This window comes from Diorhabda sublineata, chromosome 8, assembly GCF_026230105.1.
Source record: "Diorhabda sublineata isolate icDioSubl1.1 chromosome 8, icDioSubl1.1, whole genome shotgun sequence".
Taxonomy (NCBI): Eukaryota; Metazoa; Arthropoda; class Insecta; order Coleoptera; family Chrysomelidae; genus Diorhabda; species Diorhabda sublineata.
In genome coordinates this window covers 7,467,290-7,488,403 of record NC_079481.1, presented here as the reverse complement: position 1 = coordinate 7,488,403, position 21,114 = coordinate 7,467,290, and the positions used below count along the sequence as shown (strand labels likewise).

General features: G+C 32.6%; 2 protein-coding genes across 2 annotated transcripts; one reads left to right on the top strand and one right to left on the bottom strand.

Moving 5' to 3' along the window:
• Nucleotides 1–204: 204 nt before the first annotated feature.
• Nucleotides 205–17,545, bottom strand: LOC130447376 (dnaJ homolog subfamily C member 21). The gene is made up of 4 exons (XM_056784169.1): nucleotides 17,447–17,545; nucleotides 10,971–11,171; nucleotides 2,464–2,551; nucleotides 205–1,542 (listed from the first exon to the last, which is right to left on the bottom strand). The coding sequence occupies exons 1-4, from the start codon at nucleotides 17,520–17,522 to the stop codon at nucleotides 1,392–1,394; spliced, it is 516 nt and encodes a 171-aa protein (XP_056640147.1). The 5' UTR covers nucleotides 17,523–17,545; the 3' UTR covers nucleotides 205–1,391.
• On the top strand, nucleotides 4,266–9,569 carry LOC130447375 (adipocyte plasma membrane-associated protein Hemomucin-like). The gene is made up of 5 exons (XM_056784167.1): nucleotides 4,266–4,459; nucleotides 5,741–6,066; nucleotides 6,681–6,849; nucleotides 7,819–8,227; nucleotides 9,071–9,569. The coding sequence occupies exons 1-5, from the start codon at nucleotides 4,350–4,352 to the stop codon at nucleotides 9,299–9,301; spliced, it is 1,245 nt and encodes a 414-aa protein (XP_056640145.1). The 5' UTR covers nucleotides 4,266–4,349; the 3' UTR covers nucleotides 9,302–9,569.
• Nucleotides 17,546–21,114: the final 3,569 nt, after the last annotated feature.

The following is a 21,114-nucleotide window of genomic DNA, read 5'->3' as shown; positions in this document are numbered from 1 at the left end:
AAGGTTGGTTGCCTAATATATTGAAACGGTTGTGCGAATAAAACTAATTTTGTGATAATTGTTAACTGTTTTTTTCAATAATTCTAACGTGTTTCTACTCCAAGTTTTATCGATTTTGTATCAATACTTTGAAAATATGAGTTCCACATAAAAAATATTACATTCACATATTAGTTTTCAAGGAAAAGGAAAGGTAAATAAAAATATATTTATTTCAGTTAAAAATTATTTATTCAGCTTATGATTACAATTCTACTGAAAGGATTTAAATTTATTTTCAATTGAGAGGAATTCTAACTAGAGATGGCGATCTGGAATCGATTAATCGAAGAATTTATTCCTCCAAACAAATAAATCGATATGTTGTACTGAATCGATATTTCACCCTTGAAAATCGACATTCGATTTTTTCTGTTTTGGTAAAAAAATATTTACAATTAGTTTAATGTACTCGTAATATTACGGCGTTGCCGGTTGAAAGATAGTTACTCAAAAACTCGCGAGATGGCTGTGTGCTTAATCTTCAGCGCTTCTCTTCAATTAAAGTTTGTAAACGTTGATTATGATGCAACACCAAGGCCGTAAAAATAATAACAACAAAGACTTTGTAGATTGATATTGCGTCATTGTATTGTCTTGTAATTTATTAATTTGTTTATATATATGCCTTAAGAATTATTTATCACAGGCAGTTGTGCACCTGGGATCATTTGTTGCTTATTTTTCAATTGCTGGCAATATCGGAGTTATGACCGGAGCCGCTTAGATCCCAGTAGACTTGACAGACTGTTATTTTCAAACATTTTGGTTAGGTTAAGCTAAATTATCTATTTAATACATGTCTTCTTTTATACCTGATTATTATATTATATATATTATACCAAAGATTGTTTAAAATTTATATTTACATTACAAATACATAATCGATGTTTTAGAAATCGATCTTTTAGACCACGATTTTTATATGGATTTACTCGTCTGGTTACGATTCGAATCGATATAAAAATCGATCGTTTTTGGAAAGAATCGCCATTTCTAATTCTAACCTCTTATACTTTTAGATTATTAACTATTTTAGCTTAAATATATAATTATTAATATTTAAAATAGGCGTTAATCCAAAATATTGAAAAAATATTTTTTTATTTCATAAAACATGTATTATTTACAGCATATTTAGTTTTTGGTTCCAAACTTCAACACGCTATAAAATACGATTATGATTTGATTCAAATTACTAGGTCCCATTATTATAAGTTTCTATTTAGCTAAATAACGAAGAAAGCAATGACTTTTCAACTATTTTATGAAAATAATAGAAGATATGTAGATTTTATATTGAAATAATTAGATGTTATGTACTTTGATAGCTGGCCCTTTGTATATTTAATTTAAATAAGCCTTTCGCATTCCTCACTAACTGATTCGTCTTCTTCTTCGCTATCAGTTAAATAGTCTTCTTCATCCGACCAATGTTCAAATTCATCTTTGTGGTGTTCTAAAGACATCAGCGACGGAAAAATATTATCGCAAGCTGAACACCTATTACAAAATAAACAAAAACGTTCAAAAAATGAGTCTAATACATATTTAGGATCATAATTGACATGACGAGGCTGTTTTCCTCGCCAGATTGGGATCTGCAAATCCCCCAATACGCCCAGAACATCTTCTAATAGATCTTTCAAAATTCAACTCGCAGGACAAACCTGCATCTCTTACCAAACAAATCCTTTCGACTGGTAAGACACTATATTCGTACTATAAGCATCGTGAATGATCCGGAACGCTTCCGTGGATGAAAAAGAAACTACAGACCATGTCATTAACGAATTAAAATCCATGCCGTAGGGTCATGGAACAAGCAGAAACTGTTGATCAAGTCATTGAGGTTCAAAAGCTTGGACAGATTAAAACCAAGGTGCCGGATTCGATTTTCGAAGATCAACTTTCTTCAGAGTTTTAAGAGGATTTCTAAAGGCTTCTGCGACGACCTAATCCAACTTTTAACTATGAAACTCGATGTTATGTTCGTGCAAAGTATTAGATAATCTATGGCACACATAAATGGACCTTTTCCATCTCTTGCTTCACTTCATCTTTATACTATCATCATGATGGTTGATCTGGAACACTTCTGGTACGTGGGGCACATGGATGAGAAAGAAATTACAGACCATATCAATAATGAATGTCTAATACACACACGTGTGATGTTAAAACACTTAAACAAGCCTTCTAGTTTGCTTAGGGACATTAAAAGGTTAAAACCAAGTTGCCTGGTTAGGTTTTTGAAGGTAATCACCCTTTGGTAGTTTGAAGTGGGACATATAACAAGAAGAATGGTCCCTGAATGCCCTCTACCCATCACGAATCAATAGATAACCTCTACCCGTTAATTTTTTAGCGATTTTTTTGACTATAAATTCTATTTTAAAACCATCGAATTTTCTAATCACTTACCCAAAGTGTCTTTTCTTCTGTTTGTGTGACGATAATTGTTTTGGACAGGCGAACATTCTGTCACATACATTGCAAGTAAGAGCTTCTTCTGAAACAAAACAGGTGTTTCACTCTTGGAAACACGACGTTTACTCACCAATCACTTATCGTTATGAACAAGTTGTAAATTAAATGAGAAATTACCAAAGAAACGATGTATCCATCTTTCTAACTTCGCTTTCGAAAGATCGTATCATAAAGTTGGCGACTGTAACTTTTGCCATTATTCAAAAGTTTTGAAAGTGGAGAGCTAGGGGTGACTAATTCATGGAAATTAAAACCAGCTTCACGCAGAGATAATGTAACATACAGGATGTCTTAAGCAAAGTTTTAATTTAATATATGTCGAGGTACAAACAGATTTCGTTCTTCATCTTTGTCGAAGATCTCGGGAGGAATTCAGAGGTGTAGCATAATAAACTTTGGACTTGAAACCCCCCCCCCCCCCAAAATCATTCGATGAAACCCTTACAGCCGATAGTTTTGTCCATGGTTTTCATAAAACTAAGACATCAATTAGAATACGTTTATTCCAATCCAAATTTTATATATGATGACAATTTTTAAAATCCCAATCATTCTAATAAAAAGAAAGAGTTGCATGTACAATGAAAGTTTAAACCCCCTGTAGATTAAAATTAACGTCGAACTATTTGGGAATTCAAGTTTTAGTTGTGCCACCTTGTATACTTGGTTAATTTGACTTGGAGGTCGATGTTACTTAACTTCTCCGTGTATTTGAAGGTTTTTATTCCTATAAAGTTGAAAAGTTGCTGTTCTTTGTGAAGGAAGTTTTCGTCTTTGAGAAATTACAGGAATTCAGCGGAAAGTTCCAGAAAGTTTCGTTATGTCTATGTTAACATTGTGTCATTGACTATTTTTTATATAAATGAAATAAAAAAACGATTAGAAAAATCAAACTATTTCGTAACTAATTTTGATAGGAGTTGTATTCAATAAGATAAGAAAAATTCTATAAACATCACTTTTAGATCCAGCATTTTCCATCAGCTCGTAATTATCGTTCATTTTTCTGTATTCTCGCAGCTTTCACGTCGTTACGATTGTTAACAAAAGAAATATCATGAATTGACTTCGTTTTGTTTCAGTTCAGACTCCCCCCTTTTTTTAATATCCAGACGCGATATTAAATGACGCAGGATAATGTCACTGTCTCCCTTTCTTTCTCATATTTATTTTTCATAGACGTGTTCGAGGGCTAAATCGCGGGATATACTTTGGACCAAAAGATTTTTCCCTATTCGCAATTATTTCAATTTCCACCGTTCATTTGTATGCTTTGAAACGTTTTAAAACGATTATGAATTAATTACACATCTAAACAGTTGAAAATAACGAAAAATATATCACTTTAGCAAATATTGTTATATTCGAGACGACTTATTGACTAACCTCGTAAGTTATTGGTTAACTCAGGAAGAAATAACCATAGACAAAGTAATACTAGACTGCGCTTTCAATAAAATTCGTATTCCAGTATTAAAATGAGATACAAAGAAAGTTAGCGGTATCTCTGTTAAATGTTCTTTTCAATTTTTTGTATCTTAATTCTTTCATCGTTATAATTTCCTACTCGCTTATCTCTTTTCACCAATCACATTCATATAGAATTTATATATATATACAGCAGTTTAGAATTACTATGTCTATGGTTAACTCGTTAAAAGAAGACATAACTTATATTCTTCTTTTTTATCGTCTGAAGCCTTGACATTTATTATGTATCTACTAGACAGGCAACCAGTTTAACAATTTATGTTACAACTGATCATTCTTGTACTTATCAGAATTATTTACATATAGTTTACGTACAATTATAACGTAGAATGTTTCTAATACAAAAAGTTTTTAGAAAATGTGGTTACGTTGTTTTGTTTGTGATATTTTTAGGCTATGGACCTATTCCTCCTTATACGAATTTCACTGAAGTAATTCAGTAAGTTGAAGATATTTAGTTTTTATACGGCGTATTGTACAGGGTGTTCCGGGACTTGATGCAAAACATTCGGGAATGAGTAGATGACGTGCAAATGATGCTGTGACATAGAAAAAATTTTCTCATACGTTTCTGAGCCATAGACATAGATTGGAATATTATGAATTTCTAATGGATAATTACGTGTGTTTGACGGATAATGTGTTTGACGGAGTAAATGCTTCTGCACTACTATCCGAAGGTCAGGGGCGGCTCATGCCCAATGGTTAACAATCCGTAACTTTTACGGTATAATGTAAAGATGACAAAAATGAATTTTTTAATCGATTTTTTAACAAAAACGTACTCTTTGTTTAACTAGATAAAATTTATGGTTTAGGAGATATGTAGATTTTTAAATCGTTGAGAACTGTTCGCCATAAAGAGACATTCTGAAGAAAATTAGCATAAATTGTAATTATTTATTGAAAATGCTTATGGGGGCTATTAAAACGCAATTGAGTGGCCGAAACGGATCAGAAACGAGGGGTCGTACGAGAAATTTTCTTTTCATGTCACAGCAATATCTTTACGTCATCTATTCATTCCCGAATTTTTTCTAAGTTGTAGCAAATTTTATTTTCTACAATATTTGTAATAGATATAAATTGCATTTAAGCCATAGGAAACGAGATATTTCTAAAAAACTAATTATTGTTTTGACCTTGAATATTTTTTTATGAAAGTATAAAACATTTTCCTAAAATATCTACGGAAATTCAATTTCTAGTAAACAATATTCCAGATTTATTTCAAAAGTTTCTCAATTATGCAGTCAAGTAGATATTTAATAAAAGTTATGCTTATACAATTGTCAATTAAAAACTCAGCGTCCAAAATGGCTGAAATATTAGTGAGAATCCTTCGACGCATGCGCGAATATGTCACATAAGGACTGACATCTTGTTGATGTCGGAAGTTTTTTAGATAACCCTCGTAAATAAGCTCCCAGTTTATTATTGAATCCTTGAGCATAGGTGAATGTTAGTGAAAATTAATGGAAATTTAAGAATTTTAATCATACAGAATCATCAAAAAACGTATTTAATTCGTAACTTCAATAACAATTTGAATATGTAAATACGAACTTGAACTATTTGACTTTAATTATTTGGTAATATTAATTGTGAAACAGTTTTTTTTTAAGTCGATAACAACGGAAATGTTAAATTTCATTTTAATGATTTTGTGATTAAGAAATATACACAATTCGAATTAATTTAATATCTTAAATATTTATAGGTTTGCTCCCACAATCCCTTTAGAAGGAACCTTGGTACTAGAGGATAAGTTAAAAACCTCCGAATTGTACCACAAAGGTGATTTGATAGGAGCAGAAACGTTTGCTCAATATGACGGAGAATTATACGCATCTCTAATTAAAGGAGAAGTGGTTAAATTAAAAGAAAACAACGAGATAGAAACAGTTGTCAAAACTGGTAATACATGCAGAGGTTATTTCGAAGAAAAATTATGTGGAAGAGCAATGGGAATAAAATTCGATATACACGGCAATCTTTTTGTAGCCGACTCTTATTACGGCATATTCAAAGTTGACGTCAAAACAGGTTAGGATTTTTCATTTTTCCTCCTATATAAGTGCGACAGAAAAAAAAACACTTCAAGCTTTAAGCAATTCAATGCATAACCCAATCTAAGGAGCCTAAAAAACGGAATTATTAAACTATTTATCGAAGAAAAATAGTAAACTAAAGCAATGATCAGTACGTAATCAGCACGTGAACTAACCGAGCGAAATGCGGCTCGGCATTGGTCTAAATCAGTGGGACAATAAACTCGGTTAACATCCAAATCTCTACGCAGCAACAGATCATTCTGGAGTGGGTTTGAAGCAATCTGATTGAGTTTAATGCAACAGGTTTTTGTTATTATTGCAGTTCAGGATTTAGACCAGTCTGGATATAAAATCCGGTGTTGAGATTGGGTGCAATATGTTTTGGTGTAGTAACCGAATTAGCCGCACAAAAACTTCGAGCTACTCTAATGATTTACCCGCTTGGGTTTAATTTTTACATCTTTAACATATATTGAAGCTAGAATTCAATACTACAGATCTTCAAGACCCGAGCATACTAAATAGAAGAAGAATAGGAAGGACTACTAATTTAGGATTTAGAATCAGATGTAAAATGATCGAAATTATATTTTTTTGTGGTTATAGGTACTAAAGAATTGCTTATATCTCCGGACGAACAAATCGGAGGGAAAAAACCGAAAGTATTTAACAGTTTGGCTGTAGCAAAAAATGGCGATATTTATTGGAGTGATTCGTCTTCGGATTTTACATTCGACGATATAGTTTATGACATATTGTCCGATTCATCTGGAAGGTAAGTTATCTAATAAACTAAAAGTGAAATTAATCATTAAATATTGGAATAGAAACAGACGTATTTAGTTGAAAGATGTTTCCTGGAGGAATTCCATTGCGTTGTTTTGCTGGAAACACTCAACAAGAAGAAACGTTCGTTTCTGAATGGTTTTAAATGAAATTAAAACAAATCTCAGGACACAAATTGACGTTCAGGACATAACCTAGAAAAGCGCTAACCTCTAAACGATTCCATATCCTTTTGGATGCTTTTAATGACTCCAAATAAATCGAGGACGGTTTTTAATGCTTTGTTAGTGCTACTGGAAGCTTGTTGGATTATTTTTAGATAGATGGAAAAATCCACGCGTTTAATTTCGTGTTTATTAACTTTGAGCCTAAGTACATTTCAATGTAAGTTTCCCAGGCATTATTGACGCTGTTTAAGCCTGTTTTTGCGTCGATTCATAACGGTAGATGTCGAAAAAAACATATCATGGATTACAAAAGCCTAAACTGCCGAAATGGTGATGAAGACCGTTATGTTCATCATCTAGTGGTTAAACAATTTTTTCAGACAACCCTCGTATATTATAAATACGTTATAAGAAATCTAAATTATCATTCTCAAATTGCTTCATCTTTTTTTAAGAATTAAACAAAAAAAAACATGATAAATCGTGTATATAAAGTTAACTATCTAACTATTAGATTGTCGTCACTTGAAAATTGTCCTTTTACCACAAAATCACCAAATCGTTGTTCTCTTTTCATTATTCTTCACGCTTTCCACTGGAAAATGACTTTCAACATGTACTGACACGTAAATCTCTTTAAGGGAAGCGAAAAGACTCAATTACATTCAAGTTATTTATCGTTTCTGTACGTCATATTCAGTATTATACAAAAAACCAGATATTTAAAACAATATTTATAATATACAGCGTGTATAAACAAAAAGATGACAAGATGTTTATTGTTATTACAGATTAATCCATTACAACGCCACCTCCAGAGAAAATACGATACTAATCGATAAAATGTCATTCTCAAATGGTGTTATGTTATCTGACGACGAAGATTTCGTAATCAATTCTGAATTACTAAGAAATCGAATCCAACGTTATCATTTAAAGGGAACGCTGAAAGGTACCGCTGATATTTTCATCGACGGATTACCTGGTATGCCCGATAATATCCAATCGGATGGTCGCGGTGGTTTTTTGGTGGCTTTGTATATGGGTATCAGCGACGATAACCCATCGATAATACAATTATTAGGAAATAAACCTTTCGTTAGAAAAATTGCAGCGAAATTCATGGGATTGATCGAATTTATTTTCAATATATTGAACGAGATTTATCCTACTGATTTTTTTCAAAAAATCACGCATTTTGTAAGTATTTAAGGGACGAAAATTATGATACTGAACGTACAAAACATACAAATCTCGAAAATACAACGTTTCGAAGAATTTTCATCTTTTAACAATCTCGACCGCTTTGACGTGTTTTTCGAAACCTCTAGAAGTTCTAGATTTACTTGATTAAGTTGTCCTTATTCGATATCCTGTCAATCATTAAGGATTTTTCTGACTTTTTGTTATATTTCTAGTATTTTTTTTCGATCTTGTAGTTGTAGTTGCACTAGACCTTCAATCTTCTTCTAGCAGAAGTTTTTTCTCTGATACGTTTAGATCTTGATGTACCAAGTGATGTTCACTAGTCCAATTGACACTAGATCTTCAATCTTCTTCTAGCGGAAGTTTTTTCCGTTCACTAATCCAATAGAACATCAGCCTCAAACTGGACTTCTTGAAACGATTCTAGACCGAGTATCTTCACGCTGGAGGAACGTATATCTTGGTGAAAGAGGTGAAGATGGCATTGACCAGATGTAGTCCAGATTTTAATAATAAACCTCCTCTTAAGTTTTTCTTAAAACGCTGAGTATCAAAGTATCAAATCATCTTTTTTGTTTGAATCTTCTTCATCTTCTAGTGCATCCTCAAAACCTGAATGGACTTTGTTGATGATATCTATGATTCAATCGATGATAAAATTGATTGGTGTAGGACTAAGGCTGTCCTTCTAAGATATCTTGGTAATAATAAGGGTTGAAAATACAAACTTTATTAGAAAATTCGAAAAAATGATTGGGATTGATGTGATTTCACTAATTTTTTAACAAACCGCTCTTAACGTGAGGTTTTATCAAGGAATATCATTTTTTCTTTAAGATTGGACACGGATCTAGCATGAAGATATTGAATCCATCGAGGGTAACAGTACTGAGACTTTCAAAAGAAGGTGAAATATTAGATTGTTTACATAATCTCAACGGACGTATAAGTCAACTTTCTGAAGCTTATATTTTCAAGGATAAATTGTATTTTGGATCGCCTTACAATGATTTTATAGGGAGGATTTTATTAACAGAAGTTGGTTGGGGAAAATTAATACAAAATTAACTCGGGAAAAGTTGGGAAAACGATTTGAATTTACATTAAAACAATTTACAAATGTTACAATAGATTTTTTCTTGACATCCATATATAAATTCACCTCTATTTTTTCACAACTAACGTGATTCAAGTCGAACAACATCTGGATGTTAATACACCAGATCTATCAACTAAAATTAGTGTTTCCTCGGGATAAATCCTTTTCCTCTCTTTTTGGTACTTGTCATCACCTTTCCTTGGAAGACAACGTCCCCTACACCTTTCAAAAGATCATTTTATTGTCTCAGGAGTAAGTCCTCCCACCTGTTGTGCGAGATCACCTCGAAGATGAGCCAATACACCAGAAGAAGGTACAACCTTCTAACGTGACGTACATTGGCCATCTTCTTCAGAAAGCACCGTAGTATCTTTGTACCAGCTTGTGGGTCACCATCCTCTGGTTTAGCTACATCATCTTCGGAGAGTTAAATTAAACTCTGTATTTGATTTATTTTTCGTTGTTTTCGAGCTATTCAACTTTCAAAATGTCTTTGATTGTAAATTTTGGAAAAAAAATTCAGTTTGTAACAAATCTTCCGTTTAATCCTTATCTTTATCGAAAAGAATCAATACTCTGAGTAAACAATAGATAAAATCAATTTCTAGACTGTTTCTATTTATATCCCGATGGATACAAAACACCATTATCAGATTTCAATTGTCTTCGTGTTCTTATAGTGTTAAAACAATTGATTTTAATTAAATGGAAGCGATTTTATACGTGTATAATGTACGAGGATGATACCAGAAGTACCTGGCACAACAAAATGTTCCGGGAGCGGAAAATAATCCGAGGAGGTTAAATTTGGCGAATCGGGTGCATGAGGTGGCCATTCAAACTTTAATTTATTAATTTTGGCCGTGTGTGACATAGTCAATAGAAATTATACCGAAAAACCTTCTTTGGAGTATATTTGGAATATATTTTGATATGAAGTATTATGATTAAAAAAGTCTGAATTGCAATTTTATTGGTAGAGTATATTACAGCAGATTTCCCTTTTGGTATACGACCGTTCAACGGGAATCAATACTCGTTCGACGATGTTGTGTGTATCTCGGGTCACGTAAATTAATTTCTGTTAAATCTCTCTACCTCTTGTTTCACATATAGCCCAGTCAAATTTAGAGTTTTCCATTCGAAATTAGATTAAACCTTTTCTGTTTGGTACTGTGAACATCGTATGAATTATATATGAATATTTGATCTGATCGATTACTTTTTAGTTTGTTAAAAATGTCTAAAAATCATTTAACTTTAACTTGATCCTATTACCAATCAGCAGACAAAAAATCTGTTTCATCGGACTCAGTATCTTATCTCAAAGTTTAAACATACATTATCTAAAAGTTATACATGTTAAGGTGTCCTGAAATAGTCCTCGGGGTTTTGATGGTCGCATTTTAATCTTCTGGTTTGGCTTTGAGTGTTTTATCCACGCCTTAGAAAATATTTTCAACTTCTGATCCACTATGAACCCTGAGTCACACAAATACCTTGATAGTGATATCGATATATCATAATTTCAGTATCGGATTAATTTAATCAAAATTCCAAAGCAAATTCTACGAGAAAGTTTATACATTTTTGAAAAAATAATCTTGTTTAATTTGAATTTAATAACAAATAACTTACCGAAATCTGAATCATCTGTAAAATCGTTATCTTTATTATCTATTTCGTTATCAGTGAAATCGGTATCGGTACTGGTAGAATTTTCCACGATGTTGTTATTTTTAAACGACGATCCATGATTGACGATTTCTTCTTCTTCATATGTCGAAGATTTTTCGTCACTGTTTAGTTTGTGGTAGTTTTTACGAAAAGGTCGATTGTCTGTAATCCAAATTAACAGGATTTAAATTAAATTTTAAAAACTAGAACAAAAAACGTCTGACGACTATTCGACACCAAAAAAGAATCATAAAATCATTTTTGAAACATACTGGATCTTCTATGGTTTTGTGATATGGTAACACTGTCTTTAATATGTCAAATCTGGTGTCAAAAAGTTTGACATTGGACGTACTCAGAACGTGTTGTCAAACGAGTGTTGTTTGAGTTGTTTGGAAGCGGTTGATGCGTTCAAATCAAGATACCTCAATACCGGAATGAAAAAAATAGTTCAAACGCACGCAAAAGTAGTAAAAAAAATGAGCGATAGCAATATTTTGGCTACCATTAGTTGTTGTCTACTGTCTAAAAACCATCCATAACTTTGAGCTGGTATCAATGGTAATCTTTCGAAATTACATCGATCTTGAGAAACACCTACTACGTACTAAGTCTTTTCCCAGGATAGTACAGGTAATAATCATGGCGATAGTTCCAGTTTTCACTGCTCAAAGTTATATATAAAAAGTATATAATGAATCGTGATTAAAAGTTTATTTTTATTTCTGTTCCAACAACTCTCAAAATAGCAGAAAATTTAACTGTGAGCGAAAACTTATTAGAGACGTTTGAGAATATTCAGTGAACGCGAAGATTATTCCAGACCGAGCACGGAGAGCGATCACCGAAATCGTTTTAGAGAAAGTTTGGAGCTTTCATTAAACTTCAGTCAAACAATTATGTTTTATCAAACATCTAAAGTCTTGTAGTATTCAAATGAACCAAAAAGGACGTAGAGAAAGAGAAGATATATAAAAGATTAATTAATTAAATACTTGATTATATAAATGAATTTGACGTAAATAAAATTTTAATTTCAAAAGACTTTGAGTGAGATGAAATGTGCAATTATTCTGTATTGATGTTTGTAGGCGCGTTGTCCCATGTAGCTGGTAATCCTCAATTTTCTTAACTGGCACTTCTTTATCTATATTTTGTAGGTGCTGCTCCAAATTCACTCCTGTCTCTCTTTGTCAATACTTAAGATTCACAGGAGGATTGGAGATTTTTTTGTTTATGATCCCCTTGTTCACCTTCTCTATTCCAAATCCAAAACAAGATTCCTAGGTATTGAAACCTACTATACCTAGAAGATATTCCATACAAGACTCCAGATCTCATTGCTCTATATCGTTTTTAAGGATTGGAGGATGTCACACCTGCAATTGCGGGCTCTTGGAGCAAATTAAGCTCCAGTATCGAAACAAATGACGAGATTATCCCTTCCGCGAAGGGTTGTTCTTCTACGATAGCGCCAGAACTCATACACCAGTAGGAAAACACTTTGTTAAAGATTTTTGCTTGGATCTCTCAAACGAGGACAGCGATTTGGAAGTAATCATCAGAGGTCGTGCGTGCTGCAAACTCGATTGTCTCCAGGGGAAGTATTGGCAACGGTTTTTAGGGATTGGAGGATGTCAGACCTACAGCTGCGGCCTCTTGGAGCAAGTTAAGCTCCAATATCCAAACGAAAGACGAGATTATCCCTTCCGCGAAGGGTTGTTCTTCTACGATAGCGCCAGAACTCATACACCAGTAGGAAAACACTTTGTTAAAGATTTTTGCTTGGATCTCTCAAACGAGGACAGCGATTTGGAAGTAATCATCAGAGGTCGTGCGTGCTGCAAACTCGATTGTCTCCAGGGGAAGTATTGGCAACGGTTTTTAGGGATTGGAGGATGTCAGACCTACAGCTGCGGCCTCTTGGAGCAAGTTAAGCTCCAATATCCAAACGAAAGACGAGATTATCCCTTCCGCGAAGGGTTGTTCTTCTACGATAGCGCCAGAACTCATACACCAGTAGGAAAACACTTTGTTAAAGATTTTTGCTTGGATCTCACAAACGAGGACAGCGATTTGGAAGTAATCATCAGAGGTCGTGCGTGCTGCAAACTCGATTGTCTCCAGGGGAAGTATTGGCAACGGTTTTTAGGGATTGGAGGATGTCAGACCTACAGCTGCGGCCTCTTGGAGCAAGTTAAGCTCCAATATCCAAACGAATGACGAGATTATCCCTTCTGCTAAGGGTTGTTCTTCTACGATAGCGCCAGAACTCATACACCAGTAGGAAAACACTTCAAGATTTTTGCTTGGATCTCTCAAACGAGCACTCAGAGGACAGCGATTTGGAACCAAATATCAGGAGTCGTGTATGTTTGTATGAAAAATTCTTTTTTATTTGTTTTTACGAGTTGGAGGTGATTGCTCGTACGAAATTATGATGTGTCGTTCATCGTCCACCAGAAAATTCAATAAATATATAAAAAGACACATTGAGAGAAAATAAATCGGTCAGGTGCGAATTGGAATACAATTAAAACTTTTAATTGAATTTCGTTATTAAATTGCAATATTGGATTTGATTGGAATTTTAACAATTGATCAGAGATATTTATTTTTCCAAATCAACTTTTAAATTTGGAAAAAATAGCTTGTAAATTATTTTTATTTTCATTTTTGTATATTCCCTTCTTCTTTCAATAGGTTCTATCCTACTTTTGATTTTTATTTGCAAAGGCTCTAGTCTGATTATTAAGAATACTCAAAATAGCTTTACATCTCCTTGTTCAAAGCTACTCTCCAAGGTACTTGGAGCGAATTAAGCAGGACATTTGCAGATTAGATGATCTGCTGTTTCGCTGGCTTGTTCACAGTGCCTGCAGTTGTCGTCCTCAGTCATCCCCGTCGTCTTAAGGTGGTATTTGACTTGCCAGAAAATCGACCACCAACCTCATATCGTTTTTGGTCATCACGAAAAATTCTTCTTAGCTTAGACCAGTGTTTCTCAAGTAAAACTCCATCTGATTCTTTAGACATTCAATTCGTTATTGATGTGGCATCTTGTGAGGCTACAGCAAGGCTATGGTCCAAGGTATGGTCTGGAAAACGGTGTGATAATCCTAAAGGTGTGGAGCTTGCATTTCAAATGTTCAGTCCAGCTCCTTACGCTAGCTTTGAACTGTCTGTTTACCAGAGTTTGCTGGAGTATCTTTGTTCAACGTGCGTTTGGTCCAATGGTTTGTCACGGCTTTCTTTATTAACTTAAGAATCCTATCAGATTTCCTGGTTTCACTTTTACTGTCCGGATTAGCCTATGGACGTCGCTAAATGCTTCGGTCTTCACTATGAGCTGACGAGCTTCTCCAAGGTTGTTTTATCTCTAGAATCCTAAAGCGATTTAGTCTAAATTCTCATACTTTATTTGTAAAATATTGACATTCATTTTAAGTTGCTTTATGTTTCCCTTCCTTTCCATTATCGTCTAATTATTTCATTCCGATTTTTCGATGTTTTGTAATTTATAACCTAAATTGATCCGTGGATAATTCCGTTTATTTTTTCCGGATTTCCAGGAAATTGAATGGTAAGTCGATCGTTATGAGATTTATTCTATTTGGCCACGTTTTAGAGAGCGAAAATTATTTTCGTAACCCGAGGGAACGTATTCTCGTTTTAAGGATAAAAGGAAACGAGTTTCGAGAAAAATAATTATAATATATTGACTAAAAAGGTTTTTTTTTTCAAATTTAATTCTAAAAAACTGCTGCGTTAGTGTTATGCAGATGCGTCAAGATATGCGCAAAATCGGGCATCGAATGTACCAATTTGTGCAAGAATTGTGAGAGTTTTTGCAATTGCCACAGATCGAAGAAAGTGTCAACGAAGAAAATAATGATATTTTTAATATTTCTGTTCTAAAGATACTTTTCATATATTATTATTTAATATGAAGATCAATTGTCGTGATGTAAAATGATGAAGAAATTTTGTATATTTTGCTAAAAAACGCTTCGTTTTCGAAATATTGAGCAAAAACTGGAAACATTTCAAAATATTGTAAAAAAAGTACCCAAAAAACAAAGTTTCGAGTCAAAAATCTTGTTCTAATAATTCAAACGAAGTTAGTCTGTTTTTTTTTTCAAGATAAAACTGTTTTTAATAGTTATAAATTATTACAAACGACATTTCTATATATATTAATTTAGAAAATAACATAAATTAACTTTTTTTGGTAAATTTTGATTTTATTATTGAAAGATAGTTGCAGTAACCTTGCTAAAACCCGAGCACACGCTGGTACCGCAATGTTTAATCAATAGAACAAATAGAAAAGTTTTAAACAGTTTCAAATAATTTCTATGAAGAAAATAAAAAGAAAATTGGTATTTCTACTATTTTATTGAGTATTTAAAACTGATTATTAATGATAATAGTAACAAAAAACGTCAGTAATTAAGAAAAACTCTGATTAAAACTTAAAAAGGGTAGTAATAGATTATAACGAACAAACAATGAATACAGGGTGGTATAAGCAACAGCAAACATGAATTAAAAAGGAAAACAAATCTTTAACCTAAAAAAAACTGCTTTGAAAATGTATATTTTCGAAAAAATTGAACACACTGTTTATACTATCTCTACACCAACACTCTTAATCACACTGTCTAAGGCGCGTTTCGATAACTAAATTCATCTTCAGAGATTAAACATGAACAATTTCCTTTAAGTCTCTGAAGACGATGTCGTGTTTATCGAAACGTGCGTAAGGGTAATTGTGAGTGTTAGTATAGTGGTAATGTGTAAACAGTTCAGTATGAGAACCACCAACAACGAAAAGCGTTGGAAAAGAACGTTCGAAGCAAAATTATTGGTACAAACTACAAGCAAAGACTGTCCTGGGAAACTATAACCAGAGAAGAACTGCTGAACGTATTAACCTACGGCACTGTAAGTCAATAGACACCTTAAGAAGCTAGATCAGTGTAGACCCTCTAGAAGTATAAAACAATAGGAAATTCCAGAGCACTACGCATCGGAGTGTATCAAAAAGAAGACGAATATGTCTGGCAGCTGAATCAATCCCACATTCTGAACTTACTAAAGGCACTGTTAATCAATAGACACCTTAAGAAGCTAGACCAGTGTAGACCCTCTAGAAGTATAAAACACTAGGAAATTCCAGAGCACTACGCATCGGAGTGTATCAAAAAGAAGACGAATATGTCTGGCAGCTGAATCAATCCCACATTCTGAACTTAAAAGGCACATTCTCTGAAAGGATTGAGGTTAATAGATAAGCTGTAATCACCAGAACGCAAACAGCAGAGGCCGTACTATCAGCGAAGACCAGCATCGTACTGGTCGACCAAATGAGGTGACGATTCCAGAAATTTTGAAGGAAATCCACAAAGCGGTACTGGATGATTTTTGACTGGAACTGCACGAACTAGTAGATGAAGTAGATATTTCAAAAAATGTGGTATTAACTGAAAATTTGGACATGAGAAAGTTGGGTGCCGCGTTTGTTCATAATGGAACAAAAGCTGCGTTGTGAAGATGTTTCCATCGAGTATTTGGCAATTTTTCATACAAATGAAACGGTTTCATAACTGGGAAAAGTGAATGGAGCTAAAAGGAAACTAAATTGATAGATAAATATATTTTTTTTCCAAATTTTTTGGGTTTTCTTTGTTGTGGGACCATATTTGTACATACATCACTAACAACGGCTGCAGAAATTGTTAAATGATAAAAGATGCAAATAAAGAATTACGGAAAACAAGAAAGATAGAAAAATAACCTCTAGTGAAAAATTAAAAACTCACATAAACAATTTTTCTGATAAAATTGTTTACAAATACAGTCACCACTCAAAGCCAAGTTGATTTTTGGCCTTGCCTCCATAAGTTTCTATCCTCAGCCTTGTCTACTTCTTCACCAAGTCTTTTTACATCTTCACCCACTTGGTTATTCCTCTTGCTTTTGGTCTTCCCAGTGGTTAACCTTTCTACGCTCTTCTTATTGTTGTTTCTTCATCTCTTCTTCTTACATAGTCCAACCACCTAATTCTTCTACTTCTTATCACAGTCACAATATCTGGTCGTCTCTACCAGTCCCTGAGTTCTTTGTTTTTCAGTATTTTCCATACTCCCCCTTCGAAAACTGGCTCTTAATATTTTATTATCAAATTTTATCAAACTCTTGAATAAAACCCAAGCTTAGACCTAAAGACTTGGAAAAAGTATAAACGCCTCCGCCAAATATTTGAGTCTGCACAAAATTTTAACAATTTACTATAGAATAGTTTTAATAATTTATGGTATCGCTTCGGAAAGTATTAATTTCGAAAAAATTAGATCAAAAAACACATTTTTCGATTTTAATTTAAATGTAAGTGCATCACAAACGGAAATAAGTAGATTTAATTATTTACTCACCGACACTATTAGAATTGAAGTTATTGAGCAACGCAGCAGCGTTCGAAAATCGAGTCCTTTGCAAAATCCAAAACATGTCGACAATACGAAGAATATAGAGCTACTGTCAGAGACGACGTTGGAGAAATCATTTCCCTTTTGAAGCCGGCGCGGTTAGGGATGGAAACTTTCGACTCTGATACATTTAACAGTTATAGTACATACGGGGTGCTGCAAATAAACACCTAGAATACCATCCCAAAATTAACGCAAGATTTAAATTTGCCGCGGTTTATGCTGTATTGACATGGACAACAAAATCCATGTCGATTCGCTTCAATATCGACAGTTGTGGAAAGGAGAAACACTATTAATGGGAAATTTACTTTTGTCAGAAGAAATTATCAATCTGTGAAAAGTGTGACAAATTTTGACTTTGCAAAAATAAATTCTATTTGCTCCATAATTTCTTTGTGAATGTCCTTTGCTTATGTTTGTAATTACGCCTACATTTCTGAGTGACATTTGATTATCTTTTTGCGTATAAATAATGTTTCCTGTTGTGAGAAATCTTGTAATTGAGAGCCACGTTAAAACAAAAACGTGCAATTCTAGTGGGCCAACAAACACGTACCATTAGAAACGAAACACTAAAATATAATAATGTATAATATATAAATTATAAACATTGGAATAACTAATATTTTATATAATAAATACCTTATTTATCGTCAAGTAAAATTATTACGTTCACCGTTCACTAATTAGAGACACATCACCATTAATGAACACATAGAAGGATCGTCATAAAAAAGTTCGCTATATTTTACCCTGTTTCTAATGGTACGTGTTTGTTGATCGACTCAAATTACACGTTTTTGATTTTTCGTGGTCTACAATTAACCTTACTGTGTATTGACAACCCCAAAAAGAAACAAATCGATAACTGATAGTTCGTTGACTTAAAATGTGAAGATTTCTCTTTTATCGATAATATCGTGGAGTTCTCTGGCTCTTCGGGGCTTCGCAGCAGAAAATTATGAATGACGAATTTCCAAAAGTCAATCATGAGAATCTATCTCGTTATTTCGCTTCCACTTAGGTTTAGGATTATAACGCTCTGGACTAAGTGGAACGGGAAAGATCGTGGTCATGATTGTCGTGAGTGTTTAGTGGAAAGCACTCAAACAAGATTGTATGTTGTATATCCTCCTGATGTTTTGAATCAATTGCTTTCGAATGAGGAAAGGGATTTAGTGATTCAAAGAAAACTTTATGTTTCTTTTAATGAATACCATATACACGTTAATCGATCACGTGACGATGATTATAGATGTATATTATCAAAAAATTGAATATTCTTAAAATGTATAGCCACGTATATCGTAAGGAAATCCTGATGTTTGCCTTGGATTGACGTATCATCAGATACGGATGAAAGCATGATTAAATATTCATTTGTGTACGTAATTTATTGGATTTTATTTAAAAAAAAATACTTTTATCAATAATAACTTGACTAAAAACGAAACGTTAGGTTTTTTTAATAAAATTTAGTTTTTTGTTAAATTTTTTTCTTAACTTCAGAATTAACCGCGATATAACCTTTCAAAGTTCAAAGTAGCGATTGGTAACATTTTGAAGCCTTTTGAACGTTTTTGAATTGAAGGTTTCAATGTATTCCAAATCTTTTGTTTGTGTGTGGTACTGGCAACATCTACTTTGTCTTTGAAAAACATAAATAGTATCCTAAAACATCCTACAATTGTGTTTTTTTGACTTTAAAAATGCTTCAACTTTTATTTTATTGAATTTTGATAACAATGGGTAGTATTCACCCCTTACAATAATTTGTATATATTAGTATTTGGTAGATTTTCAAGTCAAGGGGTAAATAGAACTTAATGCCAAAATTTACCGCAAATCCATGCGTCTTGTTGGAATTTTGTGGTGATACCGTATTTTTATCGTTGTTCACATTCAAGTTTATTTCGTTATAATTATTCATTATTTCTATCCCTAATTTTTTAATCACCAAAGCACTAAATGGGTAACTCAATTTTGACTAATTTACGTAAACCGACTATAAAATAAATGCTTTCTAGTTGTAGTTCTGTACAACTAACTTTCATTGAAAACATCCAAGTTTATTTCGTTATAATTTTTTATTGTTTCTTTTCCTTATTTTTTACTAAACAAAGCACGAAAAGAGTATCTTAATCTTGACTAATTTGAGTAAACCGACTATAAAATAAACGCTTTCTAGCTGTAGTTCTGTACAACTAACTTTTATTGAAAACATTCAAATGTATTTCATTATCATTTTTGTTTATGTCTATTCCTAATTTTTTAATCACCAAAGCACTAAATCGGTAACTCTATCTTGACTAATTTACGTGAACCGACTATAAAATAAATGCTTTCTAGTTGTAGTTCTGTACAACTAACTCTTATTGAAAACACCCAAGTTTATTTCGTTATAATTTTTTATTGTTTCTTTTCCTAATTTTTTACTCAACAAAGCACGAAAAGGGTATCTTAATCTTGACTAATTTGAGTAAACCGACTATAAAATAAATGTTTTCTAGTTGTAGTTCTATACAACTAACTTTTATGGAAAACATTCAAGTTTATTTCGTTAAAATTTTTTATTGTTTCTTTTCCAAATTTTTTACTCAACAAAACACGAAAAAAAAATCTTGACTAATTTGCGTAAACAGACTATAAAATAAATGCTTTCTTGTTGTAGTTCTGTACAACTAACTTTTATTGAAAACATACAAGTTTATTTCGTTATAATTTTTCATTATTTCTATCCCTAATTTTTTAATCACCAAAACACTAAATGGGTAACTCAATCTTGACTAATTTGCGTAAACCGACTATAAAATAAATGCTTTCTAGTTGTAGTTCTGTACAACTAACTTTTATTGAAAACATTCAAATTTATTTCGTTATAATTTTTGTTTATGTCTATTCCTAATTTTTTAATCACCAAAGCACTAAATCGGTAACTCAATGTTGACTAATTTACGTGAACCGACTATAAAATAAATGCTTTCTAGTTGTAGTTCTATACAACTAACTTTTATGGAAAACATCAAAGTTTATTTCGTTATAATTTTTTATTGTTTCTTTTCCTAATTTTTTACTCAACAAAACACAAAAAAAAAATCTTGACTAATTTGCGTAAACAGACTATAAAATAAATGTTTTCTAGTTGTAGTTCTATACAACTAACTTTTATGGAAAACACCCAAGTTTATTTCGTTATAATTTTTTATTGTTTCTTTTCCTAATTTTTTACTCAACAAAGCACGAAAAGGGTATCTTAATCTTGACTAATTTGAGTAAACCGACTATAAAATAAATGTTTTCTAGTTGTAGTTCTATACAACTAACTTTTATGGAAAACATCAAAGTTTATTTCGTTATAATTTTTTATTGTTTCTTTTCCTAATTTTTTACTCAACAAAACACAAAAAAAAAATCTTGACTAATTTGCGTAAACAGACTATAAAATAAATGTTTTCTAGTTGTAGTTCTATACAACTAACTTTTATGGAAAACACCCAAGTTTATTTCGTTATAATTTTTTATTGTTTCTTTTCCTAATTTTTTACTCAACAAAGCACGAAAAGGGTATCTTAATCTTGACTAATTTGAGTAAACCGACTATAAAATAAATG

What these genes read in the sequence shown, in the direction of transcription:
- LOC130447376 (XM_056784169.1), bottom strand. Translation starts at nt 17,522, where the DNA reads ATGTTTTGGATTTTGCAAAGGACTCGATTTTCGAACGCTGCTGCGTTG. An exon ending in CTTCAATTCTAATAGTGTCG is followed by an intron (nt 11,172 to 17,446) that starts GTGAGTAAATAA and finishes TTTGGATTACAG; the next exon opens with ACAATCGACCTTTTCGTAAA. An exon ending in TACAGATGATTCAGATTTCG is followed by an intron (nt 2,552 to 10,970) that starts GTAAGTTATTTG and finishes GTTTTGTTTCAG; the next exon opens with AAGAAGCTCTTACTTGCAAT.
- LOC130447375 (XM_056784167.1), top strand. Translation starts at nt 4,350, where the DNA reads ATGTTTCTAATACAAAAAGTTTTTAGAAAATGTGGTTACGTTGTTTTG. An exon ending in TTGTCCGATTCATCTGGAAG is followed by an intron (nt 6,850 to 7,818) that starts GTAAGTTATCTA and finishes TTGTTATTACAG; the next exon opens with ATTAATCCATTACAACGCCA. An exon ending in TTCAAAAAATCACGCATTTT is followed by an intron (nt 8,228 to 9,070) that starts GTAAGTATTTAA and finishes TTTTTCTTTAAG; the next exon opens with ATTGGACACGGATCTAGCAT.